Genomic DNA, 23,604 nt, shown 5'->3' on the forward strand with positions numbered 1-23,604 from the left:
TAGGTTAATCTCTAACGGAGTTTATCCAGTTTATTCTCCAGTGATTACACGTTGGCCAATAGAACGAATGGTAGAGGTGGATTACCCACTCGTCGACAAATTCTCACAAGGCACCTTGATCTGCGACCCCTGTATCTCCTTCTTTTCTACATGTGAGTGATGGGGGTTTGGGCCATTGTCCAGGAGCAACATTATGTCCTTCGTGTCAGATTCATTAAAGAAAAAGCTTTGACCAGTTTGAGGTGAGTAATTGCTGTTCTGATATCCAGAAACTCATTTCGGTCATAAGAGATCTTAGCATCAACATTATGTACAAAATAAGTTACAAACAATGCGAAACAACACAGAAAATAGCACAATTGGTTAGGAGCCCGTAAAACGGCAACCATCCCCTCTGCCTCCCTTTTCTTCAACATAAAGGGTTCTACATGGAACCAAAATGATTCTATCTGCAACAGAAAAAGGGTTCTTCAAAGGGTTATTCTATGGGGACAGCTGAAGAACCCTTTACGGTTCTAGATAGCACCTTTTTCCTCTAAGAGTGCATGAACAACTGTGTAAAAAGACAACACTGTGATGTCAGAGGTTGTTGAACTGGAGTCGAACTGTCTACAGATAAACTATAGCCAAGAACCAAGACAAAGTGTGGGAACATACGTCCTTTGTGCAACAGAACTGGGACAGCACTCACTCACAGAATGGCTGCTCAGTACAGTATCATCCTGCCTCAGAAGGACATATTAGAAACAAAGCAGCACTTATATTCACCAGCTGTTCTTTGCTTGCTACCTGTTTGAAGTGGCATGTCAATTTCTCCTCAACTGACAGGCTTTCAATTGCATACTGGCTAGTGGTTCTGTATTGACTGTGTGCATTGCAGGAGTGAAGCATGTAGGCCAGATCACCTATCACCATTATACTGGAAGTGTCACAAATATGGCATGCTACAGAGGCCTCTCGAGACACTAACATGGTGAATGAACCCAGATATAGGAGGTTAGCATGTCAATCAGGACCAGAAGCTTCCCCCAACCTCTGATACAGGATCAGATAACTTATCTCCCTTTGATATTATTTAACCAGGTAAGTTGACTGAGAACACATTCTCATCTACAGCAACAACCTGGGGAAAAGTTACAGGGGAGAGGGGGGGGGGGATGAATGAGCCAATTGGAAGCTAGGGATGATTAGGTGATCGTGATGGTATGAGGGCCAGATTGGGAATTTAACCAGCACACCGAATTTAACCAGCATACTCTTACGATAAGTGCCATGGGATCTTTTAGTCCCATCTGAAAGACCGCACCCTACACAGGGCAATGCCCCCTATCATTGCCCTGGGGCATTGGGATATTTTTTTAGACAAGCGGAAGGAGTGCCTCCTACTGGCCTTCCAACACCACTTCCAGCAGCATCTGGTCTCCCATCCAGGGACTGACCAGGATCAACCCTGACAAACCCTGCTTAGCTTCAGAAACAAGCTAGCAATGGGATGCAGGGTGGTATGCCCGTAATGGTTAACCTTTGGGGATAGATTCATCTAATCCTAGATCTGTAGTTCAAATCAAATGTTATTGGTCACATACACATCGTTAGCAGATGTTATTGCGAGTGTAGCAAAATGCTTATGCTTCTAGTTCCAGCAGTACAGCAATATCTAACAAGTAATCTAACAATTCCACAATAACTACCTAATACACACAAATCTAAGTATAGGAATGGAATAAGAATATATACATGTAAATATATAGATGAGCAATGACTGAGCGGCACAGGCAAGATGCAATAGATGGTATAAAATACAGTATATGCATATGAGATGAGTAATGCAAGATATGTAAACATTATTAAAGTGGTATTATTAAAGTGACTACTCATCCATTTATTAAAGTGGCCATTGATTTCAAGTCTGTATGTAGGCAGCAGCCTCACTATGTTAGTGGCTCGGGTGGTTGTTGTCCCTGATGATCCTTTTGGCCTTCCTGTGACATCGGGTGCTGTAGGTGTCCTGGAGAGCAGGTAGTTTTCCCCCGGTGATGCGTTGTGCAGACCTCACCACCCTCTGGAGAGCCAGGCGGTTATGGGCGGTGCAGTTGCCGTACCAGGTGGTGATGCAGCCCGACAGGATGCTCTCAATTGTGCCTCTGTAAAAGTTTGTGAGTGTTTTCGGTGACAAGCCAAATTTTTTCAGCCTTCAGAGCTGTTTACATTTACATTTACATTTAAGTCATTTAGCAGACGCTCTTATCCAGAGCGACTTACAAATTGGTGCATTCACCTTATGATATCCAGTGGAACAACCACTTTACAATAGTGCATCTAACTCTTTTAAGGGGGGGGGGGGTTAGAAGGATTACTTTATCCTATCCTAGGTATTCCTTAAAGAGGTGGGGTTTCAGGTGTCTCCGGAAGGTGGTGATTGACTCCGCTGACCTGGCGTCGTGAGGGAGTTTGTTCCACCATTGGGGTGCCAGAGCAGCGAACAGTTTTGACTGGGCTGAGCGGGAACTGTACTTCCTCGGAGGTAGGGAGGCGAGCAGGCCAGAGGTGGATGAACGCAGTGCCCTTGTTTGGGTGTAGGGCCTGATCAGAGCCTGAAGGTACGGAGGTGCCGTTCCCCTCGTAGGCAAGCACCATGGTCTTGTAGCGGATGCGAGCTTCAACTGGAAGCCAGTGGAGAGAGCGGAGGAGCGGGGTGACGTGAGAGAACTTGGGAAAGTTGAACACCAGACGGGCTGCGGCGTTCTGGATGAGTTGTAGGGGTTTAATGGCACAGGCAGGGAGCCCAGCCAACAGCGAGTTGCAGTAATCCAGACGGGAGATGACAAGTGCCTGGATTAGGACCTGCGCCGCTTCCTGCGTGAGGCAGGGTCGTACTCTGCGAATCTTGTAGAGCATGAACCTACAGGAACGGGTCACCGCCTTGATGTTAGTTGAGAACGACAGGGTGTTGTCCAGGATCACGCCAAGGTTCTTAGCACTCTGGGAGGAGGACACTGTTGTGCCTTCTTCACCACACTGTCTGTGTAGGTGGATCATTTCAGTTTGTCCGTGATGTGTACGCCAAGGATGTCACGCCCTGACCACAGAGCCCTCGGTTCTCTATGGTGTTTAGGTCAGAGCGTGACTGGGGGAGTTATCTAGTTTTTAGATTTCTAGGTTGGTGGTGTGTGTGGTTCCCAATTAGAGGCAGCTGGTAATCATTGCCTCTAATTGGGGATCATATTTAGTTAGTCTTTTTCCCCACCTGCATTTGTGGGATATTGTTTGTGTTAGTGTGTTTGGGCACTACGACTTCACGTTCTTTGGAAGTTTTGTTGTTCTGTTTCTAGTTTCACTTTGTATTAAAAAGATGTAGAACTGAATGCACGCTGCGCCTTGGTTCACTCTTTTTGAAGAACGTGACAGAATATCCCACCTTGCAAGGACCAAGCAGCGTGCCATGGAGGAGAAGGTGTTTTGGACATGGGAGGAAATCATGGGAGGACACGAGACAGCTTCTACCCCCAAGCCATAAGACTCCTGCACATCTAATCAAATGGCTACCCAGACTGTTTGCTTTACCCCCCCCCCCCCCCCCATTTTACACTGCTGCTAAACTCTGTTATTATCTATGCATAATCACTTTAGTAACTCTACCTACATGTACATATTACCTCAATGACCTCAACTAACTGGTGCCCCGGCAGGGATTGATAAGGGGGGAGAGCCATGGAGTAGTGATGAAGGGGGTCGAGGTCAGGTCATGTTAAGGGAGAAATACAAGTTTATGGCCCGTATCACTTCTTGTTCTGCCTAGCAGTAAAAATACAATGTTTGTACAGATGTGTAGGAAGGGACAGCCTAGGAGGAAGGGTTAAATATCAGTGCCTGTGTGAAAAGTTTTTGGTCTAATGCAGCTGTATTGATCCTCTGGGAAGAATAAACTTGGTTAAGCTTTTCATAGTGTCCGTTGAGTTTTTACTCTGAAAATTAGAACCTAACAAACCAAAAAGGGTTCTCTTATAGGAACAGCCGAAGAACCGTTTTTAAACCATTTTTTCTAAGAGTGTAGCGAGGCAGAGAGCCATCACTCAATCACTTCAGTGTCGCAGTGGAGACACATACTGACTAGGATATTGGTGAAGGAAGATAGACATGATCATAATTTAGTTTCTCTTTGTTTGACATCTAAATCAACCAATCAACGGTTAATTGTAAATCACTGATCAAACAAACTAAAAGAGTTTGACTATTTGTTTGGTCTTGTTCACACAATGGATGGAAGCGAATGTTGATGAAACATTTGTAATAAGGTAATACTTGCTCCCATCGTACCGCAACCTGTCAAGATCATCTCTGACTCATCTTACTCTCAAACAAACATCCATTTTTAAGGCCATTTTAGAACGTCTGAAATGTGGAACATATTTGGAACATATTTTCATGTATACAATTTGATTGACCCAAACACTGACTCGTTCACTCACTCTTTATATTGTCTTTTTGCTCCCATTTCTATCTTAGACTTGGGTATAGATCATTTGAATACGAGAGTTATAATTACAGGACATTGATATGCACCATTGGGTCTTTCCTTACAAATGTTTCTTCACATAATATGGCCCTTAATATTTAAAGTGTGGATTGTAATTATACCTTCATAGGATTATTTAATGGATGGCCTCGATTTTTATTTTATTTTATTTCACCTTTATTTAGCGTAGGCCAGTTGAGAACAAGTTCTCATTTACAACTGCGATCTGGCCAAGATAAAGCAAAGCAGTGCGACAAAAACAACAACACAGAGTTACGCATAAACAAACGTACAGTCAGTAACACAAAATAAAATAATAATAGAAAGATATATGTACAGTGTGTGCAAATGTAGAAGAGTAGGGAGGTAGGAAATAAATAGGCAAAAATAATTACAATTTAGCATTAATCCTGGAGTGATAGATATGCAGATGATGATGTGCAAGTACTGGGGTGCAAAAGAGCAAGAGGGTAAGTAATAATATGGGGATGAGGTAGTCAGGTGTGCTATTTACAGATTGGCTGTGTACAAGGTACAGTGATCAGTAAGCTGCTCAGACAGCTGATGCTTAAAGTTAGAGAGGGAGATATAAGACTCCAGCTTCAGAGATTTTTGCAATTCGTTCCAGTCATCGACAGCAGAGAACTGGAAGGAAAAGTGGCCAAATTAAGTGTTGGCTTTGGGGATGACCAGTGCAATATACCTGCTGGAGCGTGTGCTATGGGTGGGTGTTGCTATGGTGACCAGTGAGCTGAGATAAGGAGGGAATTTACCTAGCAAAGACTTATAGATGACCTGGAGCCAGTGGGTTTGGCGACGGATATGTAGGGAGGGCCAGCCAACGGGAGCATACAGGTCGCAGTGGTGGGTAGTTTATGGGGCTTTGGTGATAAAATGGATGGCACTGTGATAGACTACATCCAGTTTGGTGAGTAGAGTGTTGGAGGCTATTTTGTAAATGACATCGCTGAAGTCGAGGATCGGTAGGATAGTCAGTTTTACGACGGTATGTTTGGCGGCGTGAGTGAAGGAGGCTTTGTTTTGCGAAATAGGATGCTGATTATAGATTTAATTTTCGATTGGAGATGCTTAATGTTTGTAGTTGTCCACATATTCTAGGTCAGAACCATCTAGAGTAGTGATGCTAGTCGGGTTGGAGGGTGCTGGCAGAAATCGGTTGAAGAGCAAGCACTTAGGTTTACTAGCATTTAAAAGCAGTTGGAGGCCATGGAAGGAGTGTTGTATGGCGTTGAAGCTCGTTTGGATGTTTGTTAGCACAGTGTCCAAAGAAGGGCCAGATGATTACAGAATGGTGTCGTCTGCGTAGAGGTGGATCAGAGAATCACCAGTAGCAAGAGCAACATCATTGATATATACAGAGAAAAGAGTCTGCCCGAGAATTTAACCCTGTGGCACCCCCATAGAGACTGGCAGAGGTACGGACAACAGGCCCTCCGGTTTGACACACTGAACTCTATCTGAGAAGTAGTTGGTGAACCAGGCGAAGGCAGTCATTTGAGAAGCCAAGGCAATTGAGTCTGCCGACGATAACGTGGTGATTGACAGAGTCGAAAGCCTTGGCCAGGTCGATGAAGACTGTTGCACAGTTGTACTGTCTTTTATCAATGGCGGTTATGATATCGTTTAGGACTTTGAGCGTAGCTGAGGTGCACCCATGACTGCTGAGATGTTGGCCGGGGTAGGGGTAGCCAAGTGTAAAGCATGGCCAGCAGTGGAAAAATGCTTCTTGAAATTGTCGATTATCGTCGATTTATCGGTGGTGACAGTGTTTCCTATCCCCAGTGCAGTGGGCAGCTGGGAGGAGGTGCTCTTATTCTCCATGGACTTTACAGTGTCCTAAACTTTTTGGAATTAGTGCAACAGGAAGCACATTTCTGTTTGAAAAAGCCATCCTTAGCTAGATAAAAGCTCTCACAGTAATGATGCATCATTTGAGCTGTAGTCATCTGACTGGAGTGGCTCTTACTCATCAGTAGCTACATTAGACTGCCCGCTCTTAGAAGACAAACCTCAGCCTTCATCACAATACCAGCCACCTCTATCCAGATCTCAAATTGGGCTCATCACTTTGAGAAGCGCTCTGATTTATAAATAATAAAAAAATGGCTCCATCTACATTACACAGCATCTGTTGTTCAGTGCATGGGTAATTTACCAGCAATTCTACATGGATCGCTTTGAAATGTCTGGCGCCTGAATTCTGTTATAGACGGTCAGTTAATTATTGATGATGACACCATATGGTCCTGGACAAGTGGCATGTAGGCTACTTCATTCAGTGCAGGAAGGTGTTATTAGCATGTGCAATGGTCAGGGTACAGAGCAAAAAAGCAAAGATCAAGCAGTTGATTGTAGGTTTAATCATCTCTGCCTCAATGCATAGACCTACGTCATTCGATCTGGGCGTCCAGGGAGCCACAAGACTGTTAACTCGCTGAGCAAAGCCAAGGCATGAGCTCGGGGAGCTAATGGAAAGTATTCAGGTCTCAGGGAAGGTTACTCGTGAGTTTGTGTCTGAACAGCCTCTGTTCTACAAATATATTCAGTACATCCTCCACAAGAAATATATGTTGAAGTAGGAACTGAATCAGGGAGACGGTTGTGATACTGAACCATCCCTTAAACCTGGGCTGCCAAACCCTCTTCCTGGAGATCTGCCATCCGTCCTGTGGGTTTTCAGTCCAACCCCAATTTAACACACCTGATTCTACTAATTAGCGGCTCAACAAGCCGTTAACTAGCTGAATCGGATATGCTAAATTAGGGTTGGACTGAAAACCTGCAGGACAGTAGATCTCCAGGAAGAGGGTTTGGCAGCCCTGCCTTAAACCATCCCCAAAATTGAATGTGTTGTCACTGTGATTCTGTCTCTGAGTCATGTCTTTGGCAGCCCTGCATATATCCATTCACAGAGGCCATTTATCATAACACAGAGTATCTACAGGTTTTCATTACACTGTGACTGTGCTGGCGTGATTCATATTCAGATGCTTGTTTTCCTCCACAGCCACAGATAAATCCCATACTCAAATTAGATCAGCCTATGAATTATTCAGCTGTTCCTCATTAGGGTGTGTTTGACATACAGTACCAACGTGAAGTAAACAAGCAGAGGGTGGCAGGTAGCCTGGAGCATTGGGCCAGTAACCGAAAGGTTTCTGGGGCGAGTATTCGGGCCAATGAGGTGAAACATGTGTCCTTGATCAAGGTACTGTACATAACCCTTATTTGCTCCAGGGGTGCTGTACTACTTTGGCCGACCCTGTAAAACAACACATTTCACTGCACCTATCTGGTGTATGTGACAATAAAACATCTTTATGTGTATGATAATTGCTCAGATAGTATTTTTCTTCTGCTAGTAGACTTCAGTGATCACTGTTATTTATGTGTAATTGCAATAGAAAGTTAAGTAAGGCCGGCCATTGAAACCTTGTATGGCCCTATTGTAAATACAGGTATGCAGCACCTTTTGATTACTTTGGCCATTGAACTGTATAGCACCATTTCCGAGGAAGGTTAAGATATTTTTCTCCCTTCTTTGTCCGTGAGTATATTCAACGACTGCAGTGTGTGTGGGTTCAAGAGTGCCCAGCTGGTCTATCGACAGGGAATGAGTGGCAGTGTCTGTACAGACGTAGCTCGATGCTAAACGGACTCTCAGTAGACTAAGATCCACCAAACAAATACTTTAGTCCCCACAAAGGCTTTTGATCTTGGACAGAAACCATAGCTATTGAACCAGATCATTTCATCAATTGTGAAATGTATCTTGTTTCAAGAGGGCAGTAAAGATCCAACAGATGGCAGCAATTGCTGCAACAGGGTAGCCTACTAAAATGTCATATAACAGGGATATAAACCAGAACAAAAAAATGAACATGATCAGGGTGGGGCCATACTTGCGAACCTTAGAAAAATTTGCATCGGCCAATTAAAATCTGTGACGTAGTCGCACGTGAAAGCTGTTCCCATTATATAATCTGGTACATTTAGCCTTATGCTATACTGAGCAGGTGGTGGTGATTATTTCCTGTAACAAATTCTGCATCAGTTTATCAGAGATCTTATACTTTTTGTCCACCAAACAATGGCATAAATTGATACAAAATCCAACATTTTTGCTAATCCGTTTCACACCCATCCGTGTGCTTTAAAAAATATAAATATAAATGATGCATCCTAGCCTAGTCAAGGATGCATCATGGAATATTGGCACTCTACTATTTGTTCCATGTGGAACAAAATTAAAGCTTGAATTAGGAGGTTTAAAATATCCTTCTGGTGGTCAAATTGACCTACAGTAGTTTAAGAAATTACATTGGTCGTTGGATATAAAGTGTATGTTTTTGATAGGCTGATTCAGAATTTGTTACAGGAAATAATCACCGCCACAAGCTCAGGTAAGCATAGGGCTAAATGTGCCAGGTTACGTAATGGGAACAGCTAACTTGTAGCGCTTTATCACGTGCAACTACGTCAATGATTTTAATTGGCTGATGCGCATTTTGAGACTTGGAAAAACTACGTTTCGACTTTTTCTTAATGTTCGCTAGTATGGCCCTGGAGTGAAAATATCACCACCTTGACTTTATCACTATCAACAGTTCTCTAAGTCGCGTTTATCTGAGGGGACATGTGCCCACAAAGACAGAATGTTTGGGTAATGGTGTGGTGTGTAATTAAATCATTTAGATGCATGTGTTCGCGCCATAAAATGTATATTGATGCATATTAAAGTCAATGAAGTGTATCTTATTCAATATTGACTGGAGCCGTACGTGATTGTAAATTGATGGAAGGCACCCGCAGAGAAACACAACCGCAATGAGTCACAGTGTTATCTCGTAATGTCATCGAAAGGATAATCAATTCATTTCTCTGTTGCCTAGGGCCAAACTCTTCAGAGGGAAGAAAGTGCATGGGGATTATGACATCAAAGTCGAACAGGTAAGCCTCGTTAGGCAAACTGCGTCGATTTACTTTTGGCACTTGTCTCAGACTTCTCTACCTAGAAACTGAATATGTATCTATGACTCTATTGTTGGAGTGTCTACGTTCACTTCTTCAGATGTACCTGTCTATTTCTCTGCCTTGCAGGCTGAGTTCAGTGACATCAACGTCATAGCTCATGCCAATGGGAGCTGTAATGTGGACATGCAGGTTCTGAGAAATGGTACCAAGGTGGCCAGGTGAGACGCATGGACGCACGTGCCCACACACACACACACACACCCACACACACAAGCCAAACTGTAGCATCTGAACTCATTGACAATTCACGATTGCTCTGAGAGGCAATTTTTCCTGAGCAACACACTCAAGCCTTACATGCTGACCACACCGCTCCTGTGGCATGCGAGAGCGTTGCAAAAGAAATGTACACACGTGTTATTCAATCATTGCGACAGCGATGACATTGCGACACGTTGGTTCTCTTTGTGACGCTCAACGCGCTGCAAGTCCTGCCTCTCAAAGATGAACTGATGTCCACACTCCAGTCGGTTGTAGTAATGCCCCATAAAGTTGATTGCCAACCATATAAAGATCAAAGAAGTTATAAGAAAAAGAAGCCTGAGGTAGGAGGAGAGATGACAAATTTGGTCAACCAAATTCCTTTCTCATCATCTCTCCTCCTTCCTCAGGCTTCTTTTTTTACTTCTTTGGACTTTATATGGCGGTTGGCAACCAACTTTTACGGTGCATTACACCAATGAGATGGCACGTGGGTATATGCTCCTGAAAACCAGCGAGGAGATGGGAGAGGAAAATGGAACCTATTTCTATTTTAGCACACGCAGACGCTCGCTGAGGTGCGCGAGCAGTGTGGGTGCAATGATTGGATAACATGTATGTATGTTGTTTTCAACGCTCGCTCACGCAACACAAGCTGTGTGGTCAGCATTAGTTGACCTTTACATGTAAGTAGAACCATGGCAAATTTCCAGATTTGAGTCTAACTTTGCGAGCACGTTGATCTTGTTCACCCACACCAGAAGCAATCAGGACACGCAGGTTGAAATATCCACAACAAACTCTGAACCAACGATATTCATTTGGGGACAGGTCGAAAAGCATTTATTAATTAATTTATTAAGCATTTATTTAAAGCACATTTATGGCAATTTAGCTAGCTTGCTGTTGCTAGCTAATTTGTCCTGGGATATAAACGTGGAGTTGTTATTTTACCTGAAATGCACAAGGTCCTCTACTCCGACAATTAATCCACGGATAAAACGGTCAACCGAATTCCTTTCTCATCTGTGGATTGATTGTCTCATTACGCACACCTGGTTCCCATTCCCCCTGATTAGTATGTGTATGTGTCCTCTGTTCCCCGTTGTCCTTGTCGATTACTGTCCCATGCCCGTTGGTCTTGTGAGTACCTGTGCTCTGTTGTATCGGCTTTCCTGCTACGTGTTATTGTGCACTTGTTATTACGGGTCTCGTCCCGTGTATTATTTAGAGGTTTACAACTCGCTCTTTAGTTTGGGTTACATCCCAGTTGTCACGTGTGCTCCCTCTCTGGCCTCTAGGTTACCAGGCTGCTCGTTATGGCGAACACCTGTCACCATCGTTGCGCGCACATGCGCATCGTCAGACTGGACTCCATCACTTCCTTGATTACCTCTCACTCCCTTCGGTTCCTTAACCAGGCTTCATTGTTTCTGTTTCCTGTCTGTGCGTTCTTCGAGGTTCTTGTTTTGTATTATGTTCCGTTTATTTTATTAAACACTCACTCCCTGAACTTGCTACCCGAATCTCAGCTCACATCGTTACAGAATGACGCCGCACCTAAGGGAAGTATCAGGGATTGTTTTTTGTATTTTTGGCTAGGTGGGAATGACGTCGGGTCCGGGAGCCACTACAGGCTTTCATGCCTCAGCCGGATCGACAGGCTCCCCTGCCTCAGCCAGCTCGTTGGGCTTTCATGCCTTCACTGGATTGCCTGGCTCCCCTGCTTCCACTGCCTCGTCAGGCTCTCATGCCTCAACAGGATCGCCAGGCTCCCCTGCCTCAGCCGGTCTGTCAGGTTCCTGCGTCCCAGCCGGCGACAGGTTCCCGCACATCAGCGGGGGTGACCGGTCCTCTCCTGATCCACGGGATCGTCCCTGAGGCTGGATACAAATGTTCCCAGGGAGGGGGTACCATCAGCTATGCTTTCTCTCGGGCGCTCTAGGTCACCATACTCCTGCGTCTCAGCCGGATTGACGGGTTTCTTGCGCCTCTGCAGAGGTGACCGGTCGGCTCCTGTTCCCCGGGAACATCATTTTGGGCAGCGTCCTGCAGCTAGAGCCGCACGTCGGGGAGAGGGTACTGTTACGTGTGCTCCCTCTCCGGCCTCTAGGTCACCAGGCTGCTCGTTATGGCGCACACCTGTCACCATCGTTACGCACACCTGCGCGTCGTCAGACTCACCTGGACTCCATCACTTCCTTGATTACCTGCCCTATATAAACTCAGCAAAAAAATAAACGTCCTCTCACTGTCAACTGCGTTTATTTTCAGCAAACTTAACGTGTAAATATTTGTATGAACATAACAAGATTCAACAACTGAGACATAAACTGAACAAGTTCCACAGACATGTGACTAACAGAAATGGAATAATGTGTCCCTGAACAAAGGGGGGGGGGGGGGGTCAAAATCAAAAGTAACAGTCAGTATCTGGTGTGGCCACCAGCTGCATTAAGTATTGCAGTGCATCTCCTCCTCATGGACTGCACCAGATTTGCCAGTTCTTGCCGTGAGATGTTTCCCCACTCTTCCAACAAGGCGCCTGCAAGTTCCCAGACATTTCTAGGGGGAATGGCCCTAGCCCTCACCCTCCTATCCAACAGGTCCCAGATGTGCTCAATGGGATTGAGATCCGGGCTCTTTGCTGACCATGGCAGAACACTGACTTTCCTGTCGTGTCGGAAATCACGCACAGAACGAGCAGTATGGCTGGTGGCATTGTCAAACTGGAGGGTCATGTCAGGATGTGCCTGCAGGAAGGGTACCACATGAGGGTCTTCCCTGTAGAGCTCAGCGTTGAGATTTCCTGCAATGACAACAAGCTCAGTCCGATGATGCTGTGACACACCGCCCCAGACCATGACGGACCCTCCACCTCCAAATCTATCCCGCTCCAGAGTACAGGCCTTGGTGTAACGCTCATTCCTTCGACGATTAACACGAATCCGACCATCACCCCTGGCAAGACAAAACCGCAACTCGTCCGTAAAGAGCACTTTTTGCCAGTCCTGTCTGGTCCAGCGATGATGGGTTTGTGCCCATAGGCGAGAGTCCAGCCTCTCAGCCTATTGTGGGCAGTCTGAGCACTGATGGAGGGATTGTGCGTTCCTGGTGTAACTCGGGCAGTTGTTGTTGCCATCCTGTACCTGTCACGCAGGTGTGATGTTCGGATGTACCAATCCTGTGCAGGTGTTGTTACACGTTGTCTGCCACTGCGAAGACGATCAGCTGTCCATCCTGTCTCCCTGTAGTGTTGTCTTAGGCATCTCACAGTATGGACATTGCAATTTATTGCCCTGGCCACATCTGCAGTTCTCACGCCTCCTTGCAGCATGCCTAAGGCACGTTCACGCAAATGAGCAGGGACCCTGGGCATCTTTCTTTTGGTGTTTTTCAGAGTCAGTAGAAAGGCCTCTTTGGTGTCCTAAGTTTTCATAACTGTGACCTTAATTTCCTACCGTCTGTAAGCTGTTAGTGTGTTAACGACCGTTCTACAGGTGCATGTTCATTAATTGTTTATGGTTAATTGAACAAGCATGGGAAACAGTGCTTAAACCCTTTACAATGAAGATCTGTGAAGTTATTTGGATTTTTACGAATTATATTCATGAATTATATTCTTTTTTTTTACAGGTCATTCAAGCCTGACTTTGTCCTTATCCGCCAACACGCCTTCAGTATGACCCAGAATGAGGACTTCCGTAACCTGATCATTGGTCTGCAGTATGGGGGCATCCCCAGTATCAACTCCCTGGAGTCCATCTACAACCTGTGTGACAAGCCCTGGGCGGTAGGTAGACAGAGGACTGGCTGGGTGCCATGTATGATGCTTGTGTATTTGTGCCTACAGTACATAATTTGCATAGTTTGACTAAGGGATGTCTGATGTTTGTCTCTAGTTTGCACAGCTAATAAGCACCTACAGGAAGCTTGGTGCAGAGAAGTTCCCTCTGATTGAACAGACCTTCTATCCCAACTACAAGGATATGGTAAGAACCTAATCTTCTCCTGCTCTGAAATGTAGCATTTAATGTGGATTTCTTTTTTTTTTTTTTTTTGTATGATGTCACCACGCATACGTGAAACAATCATGTCTACACGGTTTACCACCCAGGTTGCCATGCCAACATTTCCTGTCGTGGTGAAAATTGGACACGCTCACTCAGGAGTAGGAAAGGTAAGAATGTTATCAAGGCTTGATGTTGTTATTCTGTAGATTGCGGGGCTGCTAGTGGTGGGTGGTAAGACGTGCATTTTGGTCCGTTTGTTATTATTGTAATTTACAAAAACAATTGCGCCACCAAAAAAGATTATACCAGCAGAAAAAAAACACATGGAGAACCTGGTAGTTTGAGAGAACCACTGACGACTCTCATCTCCTAATGTTTCTGCTTCCCTGGGTTTCGCACTGGACTCTGTGCGTGCCGTATCTAGGTGAGGGTGGATAACCACAGTAAATTCCAGGACATTGTCAGTGTGGTGGCTCTTACCCAAACCTACACCACCACCGAGCCCCTCATCGACTCCAAGTACGACATCAGGATCCAGAAGATTGGCAATGACTACAAAGCTTACATGTACGTATGAATCATTCACCCGTTTTATGTGTGTGATATATGCTTCTGAAAAGTTTTACATTTTCCACAGTACAGCTTAAGGATCGTCCACTTCTTGAAATAATCCAGAAGAGTAATCAAATGAATCCGACACAATTTGAATTTGCCAGGGACTTTAATACGTATACATGTGTAATGTCTGCCTCGTCCATTATAGGAGGACCTCGATCTCTGGCAACTGGAAGACCAACATAGGCTCAGCCATGCTGGAACAAGTGGCCATGACTGACAGGTACGAGTCCTGAACAACAGCAGTACAGCACCACTGATAAGGCATCCATTCTAATAGGACAATACCAGACAATGCCCTGTCTCATTACGAGAGGTCACGTAGCTCATTAAGAGACAATGCAAATGTCTGTATTGATCCGAGTTAGCACGCTGCATCGTGTTCTCTCTGAATGGTGCACCATTGACAACAGCCATTTGAGTAATTGCGTTGCCACATGCAAATTCTTTCTATTAAATAGCATCACACTTGTCCTCGACGTGAATCCATTGACTGTGACACTCTGTAAGACCACTTTGTGTGAGTATCTTATCCTTCTTCCCCCCCGTGTTCAGGTACAAGCTGTGGGTTGACACCTGCTCAGTGATCTTCGGAGGGTTGGATATCTGTGCTGTCAAAGCCATTCATGGGAAGGATGGCAAAGACTACATCACTGAGGTATGAGCTGCGTACAGTTGGGAGTAAGTGTGAAAATCTTTCAATATACAGTGCTTGACGTATTGCATGAGTTTTTCATGCTGTATCACCTAATTACGTAGTTGCTCTCTACACACCGACGCGGTTAAATATAATGAAAGGTTTAACATCTTTGTTAAACAATGTATTGATGTATTCCACGTCCTTTGTCAGGTCATTTTGAGTCTATCTGGTTGTTATGGGAACAGCAGCATACATGTGATACGGTTAACTATATGTTCATGCTCACACAGACGCACAGTTGAGAGGAGCACAGGGTCAAGCTGCAGTGCCCCTGGATGGAGAGCATGTTTTGGGGTTAAGGGCCTTGCTCAAGGGCCCAACGGTAGGGGATTGTTTTGAGGATATGAACCCAGGCAGTCCCTTTTTTCCCAACGCCTGTCCATGATTCGAACAGGGGACCGTTTGGCTACAGGTCCAACTCCTTAGCTGCTGGGCTGCCTATTTCCCCAGCCATTCAGTTTTCCCCTAATTTCAACTAAAAGTGACACGCAATATATTGTCCACACTTCATAACCTACTCCACTTCCACCTTCTCTTCCTCTGGTAATAATACCATCTTCTATGTGTGTCAGGTGGTGGGGTCCTCCATGCCACTGGTAGGAGAGCATCAGGCAGAGGACAGGCAGCTCATCACTGACATGGTGGTAGCCAAGATGAACCAGGCAGTAGGACGGACACCCACTGGGTCCCCTAACAGACCCACCACCATGCAGCCATCACAGGTATGGTGCAGTAGGCTACACACCCCACTGTATGGGGAATATGATCAGTCGTAGTCTTACAGGAAGGCTTTTTAGGAAATCCGGTTGGAGAGCCTCCGCCTATATTTTAGAGTTTCTTGTACTACAGCCATATCAGATCACATGTTATTGGTCACATACACATATTTAGCAGATGTTATTGCAGGTGTAGCGAAATGCTTGTGTTCCTAGCTCCAACAGTGAAGTCGTATCTAACAATTCACAACAATACACACAACTCTAAAAGTAAAAGAATGGAATGAATCTATAAATATTAGGAGGAGCAATGTCGGAGTGGCATTGACTGAAATACAGTATGATGTGGGTAAAACAGTATGTAAACATTATTAAAGTGACTAGTGTTCCATTATTAAAGTGACCAGTGATTCCATGTCTATGTACATAGGGCACCAGGTTGCGTATTACTGTCTCTCAGTAACTAGAGTATAGCTATATTTGAATAAAAACAATATTCCTGTTTAAAAAGTACATTCTTTAAAGCAGAATTGTATCATAAGGACACAATGACTTCTGCATTAAAGAAATGTTACTGTAGTGGACACTATTACTGTAGTGTCCCTGGGAGTATCACTGTGTTTTGTGTGTTTGCAGAGTGGTGGCCAGAAGGACCTTGTGGTTGATCCCAAGACTGGCACTCCACACCCTCCTCAAGGTTGTCTGCAGTACATTCTCGACTGTAATGGCGTTGCAGTGGGGCCTAAACCCGTCCAGGCCAACTGAGTAGCCCGCCAGAGAGGAAGTCTATCTAATATCGAAATGATGATGATGTACATTAGCTGGACACAAAAGCGGGGAGGGTGTTGGGGAGAGACGGTAGACGAACTGAGATGTGGCTGGTATTAGTTTGGGCCAGAGTGTAGTGCTGGCCTGGACTGTGTTTTTTCCTCTATGCAGTGTCAAGATGTACTGTTAACGTGTTTCCTTGTTGATTTAGTGTGCTTGTAACGGTCGCCTCTGTTTCTCTGTAGCCGTGGTTCTTTGGGGCTGTTGTTGACAGTGTAATAAGCAGATTGTGCCTACACTGAGTCCAGTGCTGCTGTGTGTGCCCAATGTTTGATTCAGTCATTATTCATTATTTGCCCTCCCTCTACCCCCCCCCCCCCCCCCCCCCCCCATTTATTTCTCCATTTTGGTGTGTACTTTTAGATATTGTTCAAACTGTGGTTTGTCGTGCAGTTTGACGTTTGTGTATATGTCAATATGTACATGTTGGTGCGTATGACTGTAGTGGTAATTATTTTCATACATATACTAATATAATAGATATTTATTTTTGTTTTGCATGAATGATATTAAGGCAGGTAACATGTTTTTTTTTCCTTCTCATTCTGGATGTTTCTCTAGTGCCACCACTATTATTCTTTACATCCAAACTATGGTCCCTGTGATGTATGCATTGTGAATGTGTCACAATAGCAAATGCATATTGTATAAGTTATACAAAATAGATGTATGCATAAACAATCAAATGTTAGAGCCAAGAAAGCTGATGAGTACCTGCATACATACAGCCAGATCACTGCTCTGTAAACGTTCATTCCATGCGTCGTTTGAAAGGACATGATATTTAGATTTGTCTTTGTCCATTATTAGCAGATAGCTTACCCATCAAGATACTTCCATCAGTGAATGTTGCTATAACAACCAACGCTTAGAAAGACCATTCTTTGACAGTTTTATAACCTGTCTCTATGCACAGAACACAGCCATAGCTGTTTTCATGTGTATGAGGACAAGCATATTAAATAACTTACACAATTACAATAGACTACTGTAAAAACAAAATCCTGTTGTTTTAATGGTAACTTACTGGCAGACAGTTAGCTGTAAGTTACTGTAAAAAGAAAAAGGTACAGTATGTTAGTGTAAATTCCAAATAAACTTTGGTTTAACAGTACTTTAGTACATTTTACAGTAATGCACTGTTAAACCAGTTTTTTGGGGGGAATTTATGGTAACATACTGTACTTTTTTTTACAGAAACTTACAGGTACCTGGCTGCCAGTAAATTACTGTATAAACAACAGGATGTTATTTAGTGTACCATTTTTTGGCCTAATAATACATATTTGACTCATTATCACGCAGCACGTATAATCACAGTCCCCCACTGTAAATATATGGGATTGGTTTGTGGCAGCTGCAGTTGCGATCGTGAGAGGAGAGATTTTATGTGATAGAGTTAGAGAGTAACTAACTATGATATATTCAAACGCTGTCATTCATTCCAATAATTAAGATTCATTAACATAAATAGAGGTATACATAAATAGAGGACTCTAGAGGTTTGTCTGTCATCTAGTAAGATTCCAGTAACAACCGTTGCCTCTTTGGCAAATGATTAATGTGTCAATCTTTTTTTATATATATACATATATATATATATATATATATTACCAGGAAGTAGTCAAATTAGTCCTGTCACTTAAAATTATGTTTTCAAGTCAAAGAACGAAACTGTGATTCAGTTAAATGGTCAACGTGTTACATAATATATCTGAAATATTAGGTATGAGGTTTCTGATTCTACCATACACGCACCGTCCGTGCAGAATATCAACAACCATATTGGTGTTGCCATGACAACAGTGATAGCGCTCTGTTTTGCAGTGATGATGTGCGTGGAGTTATGCTTACGTTACTGCCATTTAAGGATTCTTTGACATATTTGCCTTATACTCCTCTGAGTTAACGGAGAGTGCAATATATATGTTTTTAACTTTATATTCTTTATATTTTTATTACCAGATATTATTCCATAATTTATTCATACAGCTACATTCACAAGTGAGATACAAACATTTCCCCATTAAAAACACCTGCATTAAGTAGCAGTTAATAATGTAGAATCCATGCATGTCTCCTATTTGGTTAAATGGTCATACTGTCCAACTAAGAATATAGCTATATCAACATCATTGTAAATGTGTGTCACATTCTAAAACACACTTTTGTTTGTTACTAACAGAATTGTACAAATGAACTATGTTAGCAAGCTCTATGTGCAATTTATTTTCCAACGTGTATGAAATGTCATTGTGTCTGTGCAGATAACCCAGAGAGTAACCTTGTAAAAAGCCTTACCTGTGGCTTTGTGTTTTGGTTTTTGTGGGGCAAACTGCCATGACGTTCCTATAAAAGGGAGGATAGAGTGGAGGTACCAAGGTCCTTAATAGTTGCATGGTGAGGTATTTGTTGTGGAGCGAATTGACCAAAGGCGCTATTGTCAGTGGAAACTCAAAATCGGCCATCCTGCCCAGGTGAAACTCCTTTGCTGGCTTAGTTTTTCATACCGGCTGGTTTGCTTCTATTTGGGACCAGGGTTGCCACCAACTGTTAAGTGTGTTCTCTTGGAACTAGTGTTGAATTGTTTGAAAGAATTCAGTACAGATAACAATACATTGTGGAAAAAAATTCCCCAACTGGATATTTTGCCCCTGTCACTGGCAATAAAGCTTCCTTTTGCGGTATATGCTCAGCGTGTGTCGCCATATTTGTTATGGTTGTATAAAAAGACAATATCAATGAGCAAATCACCCTATTTTGTGGCACTATGTACGTACAGTAGCTAGAGAGACTCGTTAAAAATGTCAGTTTATAGAAACATATGTGGAGCAAGAAGACCAACAACAAACACAGGTGAAGCAAGGTCAGAAAACAATATCAATTTACTTCTATTTTAAGACCCACTAATGATAGTTAAACTCTTTATCTATCATGTCATATTATTGAAGTGGAGAATCATTGAGCAAACTGATTGGTTGGTCAAAACCCCTCCATCTATACCCTCAAAGCATGTGCGCCCCACATTGCATTGCTTCTAACGCATGAGAGATAATGTATCTGCAGTATTGTAATATTGTATCCCCTCCTGCTTTGTGTGTCTTTATTTCGCAGCTTTGACTTCCTCCCTTGACCAGTGTCGATTTTAGACTGTGTCTACTGTTTTTGTCAGATGGTTTGAGGGACAAAATTTCACCTACAACTGTGAAAAAATACAGACTCAAATTCAAAGACTTTCAATATCCTCTCTCCACAGCAAAAGTGTGATAATATCATAAAGTGTTTCCTGTACTAAAATTAGGGGGCCGGGTGGAACCCCAAAGTCCCAGGCCTGATCCAAAGTCAACTCCTAAAGCTTCTGCTAAGGACTCATGCCAGAGGCCTACCCCAACCACACAGCAGCCCCAGCCCCAGTCAGCGAGTCAGGGCAAGCCCAGACCAGGAGGCCTGGGGGCTCAACAAACACCTCCAGCACAGCCTGCCAAGCCTGCACCCCCAAGACAGCGCAACTCAGCGCCTCAGCTCCAACCTGAGTTCAAGGCACCTCCACAGGCCTCAGCCCTGCCCCAGCCTGAGCCACTGGCACAACCCCAAAATGAGCCAACGACTCAGGCACCACAGAAGGACCTGAGCCCTGAGCAGAGCCAGCCTCCAGTGGTAGAGCAGCCAACAGCAGAGGAAAAAGCACAGGCACATCCATCGCTGAAGTAAGAACACATTGGCAGCAACATTAAAAAAACATAATTCCGACATAATTAAAAGGTTTAACCAAAAAGAAGAGCCTGTATCTAATAAATACAATGCTCTACAGTCAAGTTGTGAGGTTATTTGTTCTGACAAAACCTTTGGCTTTCTACAGATTGTAATCAATTATTTAATTTTGTTTTCCAGTAAATCTCAGTCCCTGACCAATGCCTTTGGTCTGAAGGAAACATCCTTCTTTCGTACAGCCAGTGAAGACGTGGCCAAGGCCGAGACCATGCGCAACTTGAGGAAGTCTTTTGCAAGTCTGTTCTCTGACTAGACGCAGTGTGGGTTGAATAACCCTGAAACAGAGGGAATGAAAAATGAGGTACCGAAACCAGTCTCTGTGTCATCAACTTCACAAAGTGTTACAGTAACCTCCTTCCTGTTTATCTAGATACATACGTACTGTGCATGCTATATCATTACAGCACTACAACTAATGGTATGACTTCTTGAGGTGCAAGTCGAGAGATGTAAAGTTTGTGTTGATCATGCAGTAGTGTGGGAATCACTGTTGGGCAGAAGAGGATCAAACCATCTGTAATGTGCATTTATGACTTTTGAATGTTGTAGCTTTATTGTACATGTGTTTAATAGTTTGAATGTGTACGGTCTGTCATTAGCATAAGGAGATTACAGCGCTCATTTAAAGTCTCGCCTATTTTGACACATGCTTTCAAATCACTAACTTGACTAAACTAACTGCATGTTTCTACAGAGACGGGAATCCATAGCCATAATTGACGAATGCCTGGTTATCTGTGTCGACTTAAACTGTTCAATCTGGAGTTCTGTTTTAGTGGTATTGTTATGGGCATTTGGCTTTGTTTGTAGACATTATTGTTGACACGATTATATCCACTGATGGTTTCTGCGGTCCTGCAACTCTTAATAAAGTGACCATGCATCAATAAGCAATGTGACTCTACAGGGCCTACTCATTCTCTGCATTAGAAATGCAGATGTAACCCATGGAATTCTATTTCTTGAGTTGAATGTGAATAGGTTACACTTGTAGTTATATTAACCCCTAAAAGAGGCAACATATGTTTTGCTTAAAAGCACCAACTTGGTAATGATTGCACAGCCTTTTGTAACCCAAGTAAGTGGTTTAAAATCCCTAAAATAAGCATGTGTTTGAAAAATGTCACACATTTATAGTCAAATGTTATGTTTCAAAATAAAAAAAATGTAACCGATATTTTTTATCAATTGGATCCATGGCCACTTGTTATGAAAACTTGTCTGTTATTCATTCAAAGTGTTGTGTTTCTGTGATACTCAGAGGCTCAGAAATTGGCGATTGAGCTAATCTGACATACCTGTATGACCTAAAATGCCCACCGATATGGGCGATCAGTGTTGGGGAGTAACTGATTACATGTAATCTGGTTACAAAAAAACTGTAACTGTAATCCGTTACATTACCAGCTAAAATATTGTAAGCAGATGACAGATACTTTTGAAAAACTAGATGATTACTTCTTGGATTTTTCCTTTAAATTCAGAAAGGATTATTGCGAGAGAAAAAAAATACATGACACCTTTCAATTTTCTCAATGACATTCAATTCAGCATTGAAAAAGGGCACAAGTTTAAGTTTGTTCCACCTGAGCGAGTCTGACCGAAAGTCAGAGACCACTGTGAGGACCCACCAAATGCATTTGATGGATCCTTTTTGTCTTCTTCTAATGCCACTTAAGGGGAAAGTAATCCAAAAGTAACAGAAAGTAATAAGATTACATTACTGAGTTTGGCTAATCCGTTACTGATTTCAATCTTGGACAGGTAACTACTAACTGTAGCGGTATACTGAACAGAAATATAAGTGCAACATGCAACAATTTCAAAGATTTTACTGAGTTACAGTTCATATAAGGAAATCAGTTAATTGAAATGAATTCATTAGGCCCTAATTTATGGATTTTACATGACTGGGAATACAGATGGTCATCTGTTTGTCACAGATACCTTAAAAACAAAGGTAGGGGTGTTGATCAGAAACCAGTCAGCATCTGGTGTAACATCCAATTGCCTTCTCCTTTGCGTAAAGTTGATCAGGCTGTTGATTGTGGCCTGTGAAATGTTGTCCCAGTCCTCTGCAATGGTTGTGCGAAGTTGCTTGATATTGGCAGGAACATGGTACACGTCGATCCAGAGCATCCCAAACACGCTCAATGGGTGACATGTCTGGTGTGTAAGCAGGTCATGGAAGAACTAGGACATTTTCAGTCTCCATGAATTGTGTACAGATCCTTGAGACATGGGGCCGTGCATTACCACGCTGAAACATGAGGTGATGGCGGCGGATGAATGGCACAACAATGGGCCTTAGGATCTCGCCATGGTACCTCTGTGCATTCAAATTGCCATTGATAAAACGCAATTGTGTTCATTGTCCGTGGCTTATGCCTGCACATACCATAACCCCACCGCCACCATTGGGTACTTGTTCACAATGTTGACATCAGCAAACCGCTCGCCCACGTGGCTCCATACACGTGGTCTGTGGTTGAGACGCCGGTTGGACATACTGCCAAATTCTCTAAAATGACATTGGAGGCGGCTTATGGTAGAGAAATTAACATTGAATTCTCTGGCAACAGCTCTGGTGGACATTCCTGCAGTCATCATGCCAATTGCACGCTCTCTCAAAACTTTAGACATCTGTGGAATTGTGTTGTGTGAAAAACCTGCACATTTTAGAGTGGCCTTTATTTGTCCCCACCACAAGGTGGGTGATCAGACGTCTTTGTCTTTGTCCTTGTCCTGTCGTGTACCTTGTATATATGTTTTTACATCTTTTTCTTTGCATATCTTTGAAAAATATTTTCCTAAACGTCAACTTCTAAATACTCTCCTGCAACCCGTCTCACCCAATGTGGCGTGGATCTGCTTTTTTCTAAAGTATTTCTATTTGGAATCCCTCAACTGAAGCTAGCCAGCTAACTACCTACCAGCTATCAGTCAGCAAACTATTGCTAGTGGTCATCAGCTAACCTTTAGCTCGGAAAGCACTCGCCAGTTCGAACAACGTGACTCAAACCAGAGCATAACGGACCTATTTCTCTCCATATCCCGGATTCCTACCGCAAACTCTGAACATTTTCATCTGGATCTTCGCAACTAGCTAACTGCAATCCCGGGTGACCACTCCTGGCTAGCGTTTCCATCCCGGAGCAAGCACCAATTAGCCTGAAGCTAGCCCGGCCA

At 43.4% G+C, this 23,604-nt stretch overlaps 1 protein-coding gene across 1 annotated transcript in view; it reads left to right on the forward strand.

The window, feature by feature from the left end:
• LOC129830404 (synapsin-2-like) overlaps positions 1-21,309 on the forward strand; it is a 36,346-nt gene extending 15,037 nt beyond the window's left edge. Inside the window, exons 2-13 of the mRNA XM_055892957.1 lie at positions 9,430-9,487; positions 9,638-9,729; positions 13,409-13,565; positions 13,675-13,764; positions 13,890-13,952; positions 14,210-14,352; positions 14,549-14,623; positions 14,956-15,058; positions 15,673-15,822; positions 16,453-16,513; positions 19,946-20,351; positions 20,536-21,309. Coding sequence (XP_055748932.1) covers positions 9,430-9,487; positions 9,638-9,729; positions 13,409-13,565; positions 13,675-13,764; positions 13,890-13,952; positions 14,210-14,352; positions 14,549-14,623; positions 14,956-15,058; positions 15,673-15,822; positions 16,453-16,513; positions 19,946-20,351; positions 20,536-20,668 — 1,531 coding nt within the window. The 3' untranslated portion in view covers positions 20,669-21,309. The remainder of the gene's footprint in view (positions 1-9,429; positions 9,488-9,637; positions 9,730-13,408; positions 13,566-13,674; positions 13,765-13,889; positions 13,953-14,209; positions 14,353-14,548; positions 14,624-14,955; positions 15,059-15,672; positions 15,823-16,452; positions 16,514-19,945; positions 20,352-20,535) is intronic.
• Positions 21,310-23,604: the final 2,295 nt, after the last annotated feature.

This window comes from Salvelinus fontinalis, chromosome 31 (assembly GCF_029448725.1).
Source record: "Salvelinus fontinalis isolate EN_2023a chromosome 31, ASM2944872v1, whole genome shotgun sequence".
Taxonomy (NCBI): Eukaryota; Metazoa; Chordata; class Actinopteri; order Salmoniformes; family Salmonidae; genus Salvelinus; species Salvelinus fontinalis.